Source organism: Xenopus tropicalis, chromosome 3 (assembly GCF_000004195.4).
Source record: "Xenopus tropicalis strain Nigerian chromosome 3, UCB_Xtro_10.0, whole genome shotgun sequence".
Taxonomy (NCBI): domain Eukaryota; kingdom Metazoa; phylum Chordata; class Amphibia; order Anura; family Pipidae; genus Xenopus; species Xenopus tropicalis.
Window position 1 is genome coordinate 37,388,885 of NC_030679.2, and position 14,666 is coordinate 37,403,550.

The 14,666-nt window shown below is 38.4% G+C and overlaps 1 protein-coding gene across 2 annotated transcripts in view; it reads right to left on the bottom strand.

Moving 5' to 3' along the window:
• Window positions 1–1,857: 1,857 nt before the first annotated feature.
• The window catches only part of ndfip1 (Nedd4 family interacting protein 1), a 33,576-nt gene continuing 20,767 nt past the window's right edge, over window positions 1,858–14,666 (bottom strand). The window contains exons 3-9 of one of the 2 annotated variants that reach the window (XM_012959155.3): window positions 13,900–14,030; window positions 11,040–11,090; window positions 9,871–9,958; window positions 7,009–7,133; window positions 6,550–6,616; window positions 5,444–5,549; window positions 1,858–3,587 (exon numbers count right to left, since the gene is read on the bottom strand). In XM_012959155.3, coding sequence (XP_012814609.1) covers window positions 5,446–5,549; window positions 6,550–6,616; window positions 7,009–7,133; window positions 9,871–9,958; window positions 11,040–11,090; window positions 13,900–14,030 — 566 coding nt within the window. In that variant the 3' untranslated portion in view covers window positions 1,858–3,587; window positions 5,444–5,445. 2 annotated transcript variants of the gene reach the window in all.

Sequence of the window (14,666 nt, forward strand, 5' to 3'; positions counted from 1 at the left end):
CTATTGCTCTTCTAAAGTAACTCTATTTATGGTCAGAATGATCCAAATAACATACAAGGGGGGTCTCAAAAGCAGGTACAATTTTGGGACCCATTATCCAGAAATCCATTACCCAGAAAGTTCTGAATTACAGAAAACAATCTCCCATTGACTCCATGTTCATCAAATAATTCACATTTTTAAAAGTTGTTTCCTTTTTCTCTGTAATAATGAGACAAAACCTTGTACTTGTACTTGATCACAACTAAGATAAAATTAATCCCTATTGGAGGCAAAACAATCCTATTGGGTTTAATTACTGTTCAAATATTTTTTTTAGTAGACTTAAGGTATGGAGATCCGAATTATGGAAAGACCCCTTATCCGGAAAACCTTAGGTCCTGAGCATTCTGGATAACAGGTCCCATACCTGTATTGTCCTCCACAGAAAAACTATTACTCAAAACATTAACATATCCAAACAAGTCTCGGTTATACCAATATCACATGCAGGGCTGCCATCAGAAATGTTGGGGCCCTGTATTCATTTATTTGGAAACCCCCCTCATGAACTCTAGTACATAGTACCAACATTTTTGGCCACATCCCTTGTGTGCACTACACAAACGATCAATACGTTTCTACTGTGATAGAAATCCACCAATCATTTTAGTTGTAAGCAGAGGTGTGACTATAGAGAAAACAGATCCTGCAGTTGTTGGAGGGCCCAAGAACTATAGGAGTCCCCATAGGACTGATAAGGAACTGTAATATATGTTTACAGAAACGGTCTTGTTCCCAAATATCAGGGGCCCCATGGGGCACAATAACTAGTCATTCCACTGCTCGAAAGTTCAAGTAGGACAGTGTTGTTTTTGACCATTCCTTTTTTAAACCACCCGCATGTTATCACAAGAGCTTTTAAGACCATACCCACATTAAAGCTGGCCATACACGCACCGATAATATCGTACGAAACCTCATTTCGTACGATATTCGGTGCGTGTATGGCATGTCGGCGAGTCAACCGATATCGCAGGAAGCTGATGAAATCGGACGACTTGCCAATCGGCCAGGTTAGAAAATTTTGATCGGGCGCCATAGAAGGCGCCTGACCAAAATCTGCCGTCAGGGCTGAATCGGCAGAAGGAGGTAGAAATCCTATTGTTTCTACCTCCTAATCTGCTGTTTCAGCCCTGGACGGTGTGTGGCGGGTCTGACAATGTTTCGTGCGCAAAACATCGTCAGATCGCCACATGTGTGGCCACCTTAATGGTGGTAGTACACCAAAAAATAAAATAGTGCTCACTACAGGGATATCCACCTTAATTCATTTGTGAAAGAAGTTTATGTGAGGCAAAAAAATTGCATCTACTGCTTCTCTACATAAAATGAAAACAAAAAAACATTTTTACAATATTTTTTTCTTTGCCTTTACATCCCCTTTAATCATCAATATGGGGACCCAGGGCTTCTTGCCCTGCTTGAAGGGAAAACCTTAGTTGGAACAAGCCGTCCCCTTTTAAATGTGATACATTAGTTATAATGTACAAAATGCATTTATTGGCTTAAATTGCAAATAGCTGTTATTAAGGTTTCATTTCCATATAGTTTACCACATGGATAACTTTATTATGACGTATATTGCATTTTACCCCTATACTAAGAAAAATTCAGTAGTCGTCCGAATCCAGAAAAGGGGGATTTGGTGCATCCTTACCTACTGGAGCTGTGGGCTAATAGAGCCTGCACTCCAGCTGAGGGAAACAATAGTAATTTGTAAAGAACCCCCCTTTGTGAACTAATGGGACACAATGCATGTACATAATGAGCCAGTGCCCCAGCTCTATCATTGCAATAACAAATGATACTCCCAGATTAGCTACATAAGTGACATTTATTAATATTCTGCTATATTTACATTTCTTTTTAACATAAAACTTTAAAGTGAATTGCCACTTGGCAAAACAAGGTGCATATCAGTCTACACAAAATGCAAAGTTCTGCTTACACAATTTAAAAGCACAATAAAGTACAGGTACATGATGTGGTGCCCATTTGTACTCTGCTGCCCACAGGGGACAACATTCTAGCCTTGCACCCCTTTACTAATGTGAGTGGAGTTCAGCAGCCTGCAATTTGAGCAGTAAAGCATCGATGTATTGGAGGTTGTATAAACACCACCCGGACCACCCTCTGGCAGCTGAAATGAATTATGACCCTGCTTGAGGAAAGAAGCTCCAAAGGTTTATAGAATCTAAACGTATCATTTAGAATAAATTAGAATTTAGGAAAATGTTTTGACATGCTGCAAAGCCCGGTGTTCCTATTCGCCTGGATACTTGCTAAGCCCATGTGTTGCTAGCTAGAGGGTAAATCACTTAGAATGAGATTTTCCAGTTGGAAACCTGGGAATCGAACAGTACCGAAGCAACAAGCCCTAGATCTAACACAGCAAATATGGCAGTAGAGATCCAAGTCGGGCCCAAGGTTCTGTTGAGCTTCCCATTAACAAGGCCATTGCTTTACCGCCTGTGAAAATCTCAAGGGCCAAAGGGGCTTTGGGTGCTTTAAAGAAAGCAAAATAACTCCAGCTTTATGTATGTACTATGGCTTCTTTCACAAAAGCAGGTTTCAGTTTTTTAGTACTGGCTCATTTTATAGGCAAATTAATATGTTATTGACTACACTAAATATAAAGATTGCCTATTTATTGTTACTGGGTTATACCGAAACATGGGCAACGTTTGCCCTTGCCTTGTAATCCATAGCAACCAATCATTTTCAACTTTGCTAGATCAGTAAAAGCAGCCAATTGGTTGCTATCGTTTACAAGTTAAGGTTACACCGTGCCTACTTGTGCATAATCACCATGTACAACGGTTCTGTTAAAAATGCTCGGACTACGGCAGGGAAAGAGACTCTATTTTGCTGCAATTTCCACAATTTCATTCAGATAATATTTTTAATTATTTAATAAAAAAAAAAACAACCAAGTTTTCCTTCCAGTTAAGTGTGTATGTCATAATTCTGCTTGTCGATCAAGTTATATACACATTATTAAATTATATTTATAGAAAGAACCAGGGTGCTGCTTGCAAGAGCCTAGCGAATGGAACCTCAAGTTTGAGGACTGACTAAAGCAAAACACAATACAGTACACAGACATTTGCGCTGCAGGTAAAAGAAGAGATGGAAAAACAAAATAAAGCAATGCTGCCCCCTGCTGGCACAAGAGGTGCAGTAACCGCAGTGGAAACCTTTACAAACAATATATAAGGCTTTTTATTAAGTACATCACAAACTGATTGCGATAGCTTTGATTTTATACAGTAGCCACTAATGATTCCAGAATTCTGCAAGAACTATTAAAGTTGTACACCTAAAAACAAACAAAAAAAAATGCTCCTTTTCTTCATTATCTTCAGCAGTTACTTATTTTATTTGTTTTCTTGATGTTTTTGTCAGAATTTTGTATTTTTAATTCCTACGTGATTTTATTCCCCATTCAGTTTTTTTCGAGTAGTTCACTCTCTTCCTGCAGGTGTCCTGTGTGTTCTGATACGGGGGACGATGGTGGATGCAGGAAGGCTGAGACCGAAATACATCTGCATGAAAAAGGTACACAGAAGATAATCAGAAGGGGGTTCCAGTAAGCGGTGTACATGCACAGGATGGACCAGTCACATCGCTTTTCTCCTGACAGCAAAGCCACAAAATGTTCCCCAATGCAGGGGGTTTGTCCTATTTTAAAGAGTAAGTATTCACCCCTTGTACAATATGAGAGCAATGAACAGGCCAATAAGAGAGTCCATATTTGTGTTTTGCTAGGTAGTTAGAAAAACTGTGCACATGTCTGTAAGCCAAATCAGTCAAAATAAAGGGCAAATTGGGGGGGAGGGGGGGTTGTTTATGCAGAACTTAGTATACTGACTGACTCAGCTAATTAATGCTAAGATAGTAAATGGCAAAGCAAAATAATGCTTATAATAAAATAACTAATACATAACAAATTCATTTTCAGCATCAGCTCTACTTATTTTGCTCATGTTGAAAAAAGGGTGAATATAGCTGTGTCCTGAACCCCTTAAATATAATGGCATAACACATGCAGTGTTAAGGCTACTGGGAAGCTTTTTTCAATAAAATGGCAATTTACTCCAGCACTATTCTATAATATTATAAACATAATAAATCATTAGATCACACAGATATACTGTATATATATATATAATTACTATGTCTGATAGTAAAAGGGGAGAATATTTCCAGAAATTGCATGGAGATGGTTATTATCAGCTTCCTCTGTCATGTATACATTAAGACCTCTATATGGTAAAGCTGCCATGGGAAGTTAGAGGCCGACCCTTTATAGAAGGGGAGCAAATTTCATGTAATGCATTTGGCAATAGTGTGACTAAACTACATACAAGCCATTTGTACATGTATGAAAGTTTAAAAGTGATTCAACCTTTTATTTTAGTAAAAAAAAAATATAAAGGGAAACTATAACCATTCTGTCACTCTGGCTGTCTGTCCAGTATGCTCTCTTGCTGGGTGTTTGCTCATGTTATTCTCCCTATTCCGGGCTATCCCCACTAACTACTCAATCCTTTCTCTAGTACCCGTAGTATCATTAGGTGATGTCCTGACATTATTGATGTCTATGGTATATAAGTACAAATCCCCTGATATACACACGTCAAAGTAAGCATTTGAAAAGTATTACAGAGGGGTGGAAAGAGCTACAATATAAGCAACAAAAGGTAATAAACTCCTACTTGCAGGTTCCAGGATAAAGGAATCTGCAATAAATAAATGTAAAGCCTGAACCTACAGAAAGGGAAGGTAACCAGAAACACACTATAACGTACCTATATACAGTGAAACCTCAATTCTATATTCCCTGGTTTTAAGTGTTCCTGCATTTTACACCATCGTTTGTGGCCCCACTAATATATAACACATAATAAACTTCCCTGATTTTACATTTTCCCGAATTTTGCACCATTTTTTTCCTGGTCCCCTGAAAAACTTAAAATGGGGGTTCTACTGTATTGTATTTAAGGAAAACATACTGCTTTGGTTTGGGGCAAATGACACAAAACTGCACCGAATGGAGATTCAGTAACAGCTCCAGAACCTGAACAACACAGAAGTGAACTGAGTGGCAACCAGCACCCACATAGCACTCCTGTGTTTCTTTCTCTACTTGCATCACTCACCTTCACAGGCCAAAGGCAGGCACTTAGGATCAATTGGTGATAATGGAAAGCAGAGGAAGAACAAGGTAGGGGGCTGTTACGGTACAGTTATACATAGTAATATGTGTCCCTTAAAAATGTACTGTTTAGTACAGCACAGCTGGCTATGTATGTCATGTTACTCAAATAATGATAGCTTTCTATATATACCTTATTTTAGTAAAGTTCTATTTTGAATGATATAAGCAAATGCACTATACCTTTAATAAATAAAGAGAACTCTGGTCCGGGGGAGAGTGGAAAAGTTATCAGGCATCTTCCGAACCTTTGCATAATTAATAAAACCTCTGAGAAAGAGGAGGAATCCTGCAAGAGATCGACATATACATGAGCATAGCCATAATCAATTCAATTTGCTAAATTACTGAGATAACAGCATCTAAGGGGGATTGGCAAGTAGAAGGTAATGGTGCAGAATCCCGAACACAATAGGGCCCCACAGTGTAGCAACTATAGATAGGAGAAGTAAAGGAAAGCCATACAAATGCACCTGTTGGCTGGGTAGGCTGTGCCATCAGCCAGCCATCAAATTTAACTGAATTGGAGAGATTTTGTATGGACGAATGATCAAAAATACCACCTTCCAGAATCCAGACACTCATTAAAGGCTATAGGAGGCATCTAGAGGCTGTTACATTTGCAAAAGGAGGCTCAACTAAGTATTGATGTAATATCTCTGTTGGGGTTCCCAAATGTATGCCCTTGTCTAATTTTGTTATGATCACTTTGTATATTAATCCAATAAACTTTATGTCACTGATGAAATACTACGGTTTCCATAAGGCATGTTATGTATTAAAAAGGAAGTTGCTACTTTGAAAGTTCAGCCAATGATAAACAAAACTCCAAAGAATTTTAAGAGGGGTTCCCAAACTTTCTCATATGACCGTATCACTATAAACAAATATAAGAATTTTTCAGAACAAGGAAAGAGGAAATAAAGAATTAAAATTCCAATTATTTTATTACAGTATTGATGCTGGTATAACTTTTCTGTTGGATAAACATGTCAGGCGATTATCTTTTAAAATCGTTCCAAATCAGGATCCAGAGTACATGATACATCAATAAATTTCAGAGAATATAATACCAGCTGGCTCTGTTAATCCTACTCAAATTATTATAATGATAGTAAATAGCTTGTAAGTTGGTTGGTGCCTCTGTAGTCTAACAAGGTTGCCAGGTGTTGAAAAATGTTTCATAAGTATCAGTGAGTATGCTCGTTAGTCATTATCTAGCTCACCTTTGCTCAAACCAATTTTCATAGAGAAGCAATCATTTACATAACCAAGATATCTGTACTTACCCAATACAAGGAACACCCACCAAAGCCAGTACTGCCCATCAAAATATCCAGGGAAGTAAGTGGAAAACTAATAAAATCAAGAAAAAAAGAGATTATGTTAAAATGACAAAATGAAAAAAGGACATGCACTTTTTGCATCCACAGAAAAAAAAAAATCTTCGAAAGGGCCGGTGCCCAGTAACCTAGCCAACCACCCCCTCCATGCCATTCATGTGTGCCTGCCTGCTGCTGTCCGGGGGCCCCCTGCAGCCTCGGGGTCTGCTTCCTCTACAGTTCAAAAACATAAAAGTAGGCATGTTCGGGCCTATCTCCACTACTGACACTGCCTGTCAGAGGCATAGGAAAAGTGGATGATCTGCCGTGTGTGATTTGTATGTGTATGTAGACAACCCCTGTATAACTAAAATTTAGGCCACACCCATCATTCTTTCAAATAACCCTAGTTTTAACAGGACTCACCCGTACAATTAGAATCCACTTAATTAGAGAGAGACCAAAACCAGAAATGGCTCCATATCTGCCCGCTGCGGATGAGGTTAGGCAGAAAGAAAGGAAAAAGCCAATCCAGTTAAACAGGAATGCCACTGTGAAGGTAAAAAGAGAAGGCATTGATATGGCATGAGCATGGGCATCAGGTCCACCGTTCTGGCACATAAACAAGATTTTGGTATGATGCAAAGCTTTCCTTACTAACAAAATGGCACCTTCCTGCTTGCTGTGGTTGTGGAATTCTAAGTATGAAGAAAACAAGATTTAAATCATTTATATAGTGTTAAGAAGTTTATTATGATTGACTAACCTGATAAGATGAACATTTGAAATTATTTCTTAGGGTGACAGGTCCCTTTTAAGTCTTCCCCAGCCACCCCTCAATAATCTTATAAAATACCATGCAGAAATGCACAGTCAAGAGAGTTACAAGCAGGGATGCACCGAACCCCCAAGTCCCCGAATCCATCGTAAGGGATTCACCCAAACATCTAACCAAATCCTAATTAGCATCTGCTAATTTGGATTTGGAAGTGTTAAATGTCGTCCACTTCCGTGCTCATGCGGTGGCATTTGACCATTTCAAATCCTAATTAGCACATGCTAATTAGGATTCGGTTCGGCCATGACCACGGATTTGGCTGAATCCGAACCCTGCCGAAAAAGGCCAAATACCGTACCAAATCCTGGATTTGATGCATCCCTAGTTACAAGTCACAAAAACAAGCTGTTATTATGACGCGTGTGATTTAGTGGCATTAGTGCAGTGTGTAATTCTGTGTAGGATTTTATACGATTATTAGAGAATGGCTGTGGAAGGCTCAGATGGCTGATACACTTTTTATAATTGATAATTGGAGTTGTTCTCCCTTAAATTTGCACCTCTTCATTTTTGGTTTTGCACTTCCTAACCTCTGCCCTGCACCCCTCAATCATCAACCCCTCATTTTTCTAGGTTCTACAGCCTTACACCAGGCAAACAACACACCATGTGCAGTCCTGGCAACACATTCCCCTACCACCTTTCTCATAACTGAATCCCTTAGTAGCTTGATCTGCTTTGCCTCACTAGCTCTGTCCTTCCTAACATCTTGACTAAAAATGGCAAACCTTTGGGGTGAACACCTCACAACCTGTCTGCTCTTTCTCTCCCTGTGTTAACAAAATCTGTAACAAATCTATCTCCCCTTTCCCCGCATCAAATGCCCTTTGCCACCCCCAAATCTTTACTAGCTGCTGCCAGACCTGCTGAGTGAGCAGTCTATCTTACCCTAGGGTTGCACCCTGGAACAGTGGCTCCAAGACAGCATGCAGGAACAAGGCACACATTCTAATGCCAGCTGCTTGCTGCTGTACCACAAGTACAAAGTTCAGTCACAATCTTATATAACACTTTATTTGCTTTAAACACCTTCTGGTTTTTAATACTTTTCACATATCTTGAAACACCCTTTTTAACACTGTATAGCCGCCACATTAGAATAGCTCTCATGTGGTTATAAACCAGAAAATATAAAGTCTTATGAGAATGTAACTCATTAACCTCAGCTCCTTGATCTGAGAGAGGACAGAATGTAAGCTTGTGGCTTTATATGTGAGAGGATGTGTGTCTGTACCAAAATGACTGGGGCAACAGATATACTGTGTATACATGTAACCTGATGTGAATTTTAACTACAAAATATTTGCTTTATTGCCCTAGTAACCAAGGCAGCAATTTGAAAATCAGAATATAAGATGCATAGCAGCGGGGTTGAATAGAAAGATAAGCAACTGAAAATAAAATTTGCAATAAGGTCAATGCCACACTTTCAGTTGTATTATTTGAATTCCCTTCATTTTTAGTAAATAAAAAAACAGCAGCAACTGTTGCTACTTCACCAGGCCAAAAAATGCCTATAACTCACAAGCTGTCACCTCTTCATTAAGTTAGCCTACTGATGTGAGAACACAAAGGAGATTTGTTTAATCATTTGGAAAACTGATGCCCAAAAACACTGCTAAATAGCACTGCAGAACTGAATTTGTTATGTAATAATGCAATGCATTACAGGGAACTCAAAGTTAAGAATAATTGCATTGGAGTAAAAGATAAAAGGAAAATACCAAACCAAAATCAGTTTGGATCTGCATGTTGCATTGAATGAAAAACACTGTAACAGGTATGGGACCTGTTATTCATAATGCTTGGGATTTGGGGGTTTCTGGATAAGGGTATTTTTTCTGTAATTTGAATCCCCATATCTAAAGTCTACTAAAAAAAAATAATTTAAACATTAAATAAACCCAATAGGACTGTTTGCCTCCAATAAGGATTAATTATATCTTAGTTGGGATCAAGTACAAGGTACTGTTTTATTATTACAGAGAAAAATTATATGTTTTAAAATGATGAATTATTTAATTAAAATGGAGTCTATGGGAGATGACCTATTTGGAGCTTTCTGGATAACGGATCCTATACCTGTACTACCATTATGGAACATATTTTTTGGACATCTATTATCCAGACAGCTCTAAAATACAGGAATATAAATTTATAAAGAGTTTTATTTAAGCACACAATTCTATTTTTGAGTGATTTCCTTTTCCTCTCTAATAATAAGACAATACCTTTTTTCATGGTAACTAAACTGTATAAATCTATCTTGGTGACAAACAATCCTACTGGATTTTTTTTTTTTTTTTTCTTACATCCTTAGAAAATGGTGCCCTTACTTATGGAAATACTCCTAAGAAAGAAATCCCCAGGTCCTTAGTGTCCCAGATAATAGATCCTACACCTGTACCTTAAATATCTGTCCATTTCTCTGTAATGTTCTTTCTACTTACTGAAGAAAGTAAGCATGAAAATGCCATCGTTTCCTATCCTCAGCTGATCTGCATCATCAAAATCATCCCTCGCCACAAAATCGTCATCCTGTTAAAAACAAAAATAGGTTATTTAATTCTGTGTCCTTGCAAAGGCATTAAAACGGAATCCAATGAAGTGATCGCATTGTGCACAACGGTAAAACATTAAACTCTGACGACATGTTTCATTTTCATTGCCAAGAATAAAAATAAAGAACCTCTCAGCCTTAATTATAAAATATAGGAAATATTCTTATCTTTGGTCACCTTGAAAACTCTGTTCCAAGATATAACAACATTAATATAAGGAGGGAAAAGCAAACATGGGCTGCTTTAATTGCAAAAACTCTGTTTAGTCTGAAAGAAATGTTTCTCATTTAGACCAACCTATTGTCTGTATGACACAGTCAACCACTGGATCATTTGATAGTTTAAAATTAATGCTGAAGGGACTCCATTATATATAAGTGGCACCTGAATTAAAAACAGAGACTTGGGCATAGCCGTTGGAATACTTGTTATTAAAACCATGACAATGTTAAGCTTAAAGGAGAAGAAAAGGTTCAATCACTAGGGGATGGGGGGGTACCCAAAAATGCCCCCCCAGTGACTGTAATCACTTACCGTACAAAAAAAAAAAAAAAAGTACATTGAACCATTCCTTCTCCTTTAATAACTTCAGGGAAGGGGGCACAGTAGTGTACTGGCATTGTAAAACTGTGGGATGCTGCTTTTATCCTTTTCTGATATGAAAACTTGCTCCATTTCCTCTCAGTGTAAGAGACCAATTACCCTGTCTCTCAATATAAAAGCACCCTTATACTGCAGAGCTAAATCCTGCATATTCAGCAGGCTATGGGAATTCTAAAAAGTGAAGAGCCAAATGGAATTTTACCTGAAAAGGCCTTAAAGAAGAACATATCTAACACAAAATTAAAGTACTTGCTAGTATAGTTTGTACGCATTGTCAGAAACAAAGAGACTTGTATATAACCTATTACCACACCTTGGTCTAAATGCTACAAAGCTATATGTACCACTATCTTCTCTAAGAAGGCTATCTACATAGATTTCTGTACCATACACAACAGTAAGACCTTATTTCTAGTAGGATTGTTTCTACTGAGGAGTTGGAGCATTTGCCATACCTCCAGTGAAATAGGGAAGAAATCATCAAAGGTATCCAATCTCTCCCTGTGCTGTGGGAGAGAGAACATCATATCCAAAAAGAGAAAAGCACAACAAATGTTCATCACATTCTTGCTTTACAGCACTGTGGAGTATGTTGGTGATGTATAAATATTTGTTAATAAGAGTGATTGTAAGTGGCTACCTGATTAACTCTTAGCTTTAAAACCAAACAGGATCAACAAGCTACACCCTCACACATTACTACTATCTCATTAAAGGGGATCTGAACCCAAAAAAATGAACTTATGTAATCTAACTCAGAGTGTTCTTTGAGCACTTTTGCATTTTTCAATTTAATTCCAGGCTTTTAGAGCAACAGCTCTCTCTGAAATTTGGAGAGTCAGCAGCACTAGGAGTAACCGACTATACAGAAACTGCACAGTCATTTAGGCTAGTGGCACAATAGCCATTTTCTCTGCGGATACCATGCCTGTTATTGTATATAGAACACAAAGTAGAAGACACCGGATCTGCTTTTTCTCTACTTGCATTTCTACACAGGCTGAGAAAACACTAGCCTTAGGGACACTCTGGTCTTCAAAGAGAGCCATAAGTAAAAGCCTGATATTAGCAATCTAAAACTGCTAAGAAGTCAGAAACCACTACTGAATTAAGATTAATGTAATTGGGTTTAAATCACCTTTAATGGAGAAATAACTATCTTTAACAAAAAAAAACGTGGATGTTGCTCCCAGTGCCCCCAAACCAGGTAGTTATTTTTAAATTCCTGACTTGCTGTCAAGTTTTAAATAAAAACAAGATTTACTACCAAATACAGCCTCCTGTAAGGAGACAGTGTGCATAGAGGCTGCCAAATAGCCAATCTTAGCCCTTATTTGGCCCCTCCATGAACTTTTATGGTGCTTGTGTTACTCTCCAAGTCTTTTTACATTTGACTGTGGCTCACGAGTAAGAAAGTTTGGGGATCCCTACATTAAATGCTAACAGTGTTTATAAATCAAAATCAAATGTATATGTGTTTATACATCTTATCAAAAGCATATGATGTGGGGCTCTTTCATTTGACTGAAACATCCTCTGCAAATGACAGGTCACTTATTTTAATAAAAAACTGTTGCAGTGTAAGATACTTTCCTCAGTGAAAAAAAAACGTATAAAAGCTTAATTTAATAGGAGAAAGTAGTTGTTGGTTGCAGGGGATGGGATATCTCCAAATTCATACTAGTGATAGGCAGGACACCCAGGGTTTGGCTTGATGCAGGTTATAAAATAAAGGAAGACTAAGGGGCCAATTTGTCAACAAGTGAGGCAGGGTTTGTGCATGTTGGAAATTTTCTGACCTGCCCATCACTTTTTCTGCCAATCAGCGAGTCTAAAAGTTGCCAGCAACTTGCGTCCAGGTAGGTTCCCAATATATCATTCACCTACAATACTTTATGCTTTTTTGCTGTTCTTGCGCAAATCAACCCAAAAAAGCTTTTATAGAATGAAGGCACCTCTACATAGGCTTGTTCAGAGCTGTACACATTATGGAACATTAGTAGCATGGGAGAGGAGTGTTTCATCTCTAAATTAGGCACAAACATAGAGCAGAGATGTAGAAGTGGTGGCCACAATATGTATTGGTAACACTTTTAAAGTATACAGATGCAACTTTTCTTGGCATTTTTTTTATCAGGATTATGACTTAAATTAACCTTACCATATTTAATTATTTATTATTACAGAGGGATTCGGTCATGAGTTTTATGCTATACTTTTTATTTCTAAATGACACTGTTTACATAGCAAATAATTCACTCTCCCATTTAAAATGTTATTCATAAACCAAAAATGTATTTATTTTAGTTGTAATACTGGTGTGTAGGCGTCATCTCTCCCACATGGGAGCATTTTAGCAATGCAGGTGGCCATACACTGGTCGATTCTAGTTGCCAATATCGGTCCCTTAGACCGATTCGGCAGCTTATCGGCCCGTGTATGGGCACTACCAATGGGCCTGCCCCTGAAATTGGGCAGATCTCCATCGGGCAGGTTTAAAAATTACTCGGATCGGGGACTGCATCGGTGTGTTGATGTGGCCCCCGAACTGACGGACGCCTATACATATCGTTCTAATTCAATTGTTTGGCCCCAGGGCCAAACGACTGAGTTAGCCCTATATCGCCCACCTGTGGGTGGAGAAATCGGGAGAAGATCCGCTTGCTTGGTGACCTCGCCAGCGAATCTTAGCGTGTATGGCCACCTTAAGGCAGCTGCTACCTTCCCTTTGTTCTGCTGATCGGGGGATGGGGGGGGGGGGTGCTATCACTCCAAACTGCAGCATAGCTGTAAGGTACGACTGAAGTTTCCAGCCCCATGTCAAATTTCAAAATTAAATGTAAAAAAAATCTGCTTGCTCTTTTGAAAGACAGATTTTAAAGCAGGATTCTGTTGTTCACAATCCTAATAGGTAGAGAACTGCATCATAGTGTTTTTTCTGCTGTAAAGCAATATCTTGAGTGGCAGCCAAACATAAAGCAGTAATCTTTGCCAATAAACAACTAACATAAAAACATACTGTGCAATCACATATAGTATCAGGATATGAAAGCCTTTATCTTTGTATTTGAAGACATTGCTTGATAATGTTACAAATTCTGTGATACAAAATAAGGGTAACATATATTTTAAAAGAAGCATACCAGGAATATGTAAAGGTTATATCCTCTATATTTTAAAAGAACAGTGTATTGTGTGTAAAAAAAAAAAAACAAGTAATTTAAAGTGACATGTCGCTTTCCCATGTCACATTGTGCCGCAAATGGCAAAGCCTGACTATATGCACAACTTTGGGCAGTAAATCAGAATACTTACTCTCCCTGGGACAAGAGGGATGGTCGCCTCTGCTTTGGTCCGCTCTGCTTCATCATAACTGGGGAGGGACGTTGCCACATTGTAAGAAGGTGGCTTTGGAAATCCTAACTCGTCCTTGTAGTCAAAAAGTCCTTTTGTCAAAACAAACAAATATACAGAGAGAAAGAGAAGGGAACAGTTGAACTTATATAAATATAAATTGTAGTAACCCACAATCCCCAAACACTATCAGTTTCAGTGTAGGGCTTTTGGCAAATAAAGGCAATTTGAAATATGTAATTTAAGTACATAATAGAGATGCAATGAGGAAAAAAAGCTTGATACAGAAATAATGTGTGCCATGTGTGCTAAGTTAAGAAAGCTTCCAACTGAATATTATGAACAGAGAACCATCATAAGGTGGCCACACGTGGCGATTTTCAATCTTTCAAAAGATCGTTCCCACCCTCTACAGATGCTCAGGGCTGAATAGTCAGATATGAAGGTAGAAACAATAGGATTTCTACCTCCTTCAGCCCTGAAGGTAGATTTTGCTCGAGCATTTTCAATGGCACCCGATCAAAATCTTTTAACCTGCCCGATCGGCAAGTCGACCGGGTTCCCCCAGCCTTCTGTGATATCGGTTGCCTTGTCTCGCCGAGGTTTTGCACAATTTCATCGGTGCGTGTATGGCCAGCTTTGCGATTAAAGGAAATGTCAACTTTTTTTTAATCTTTTGCTGGTTTAAAAGCTAATATAATGAATTTGTAACAACAGCACCACCTGCT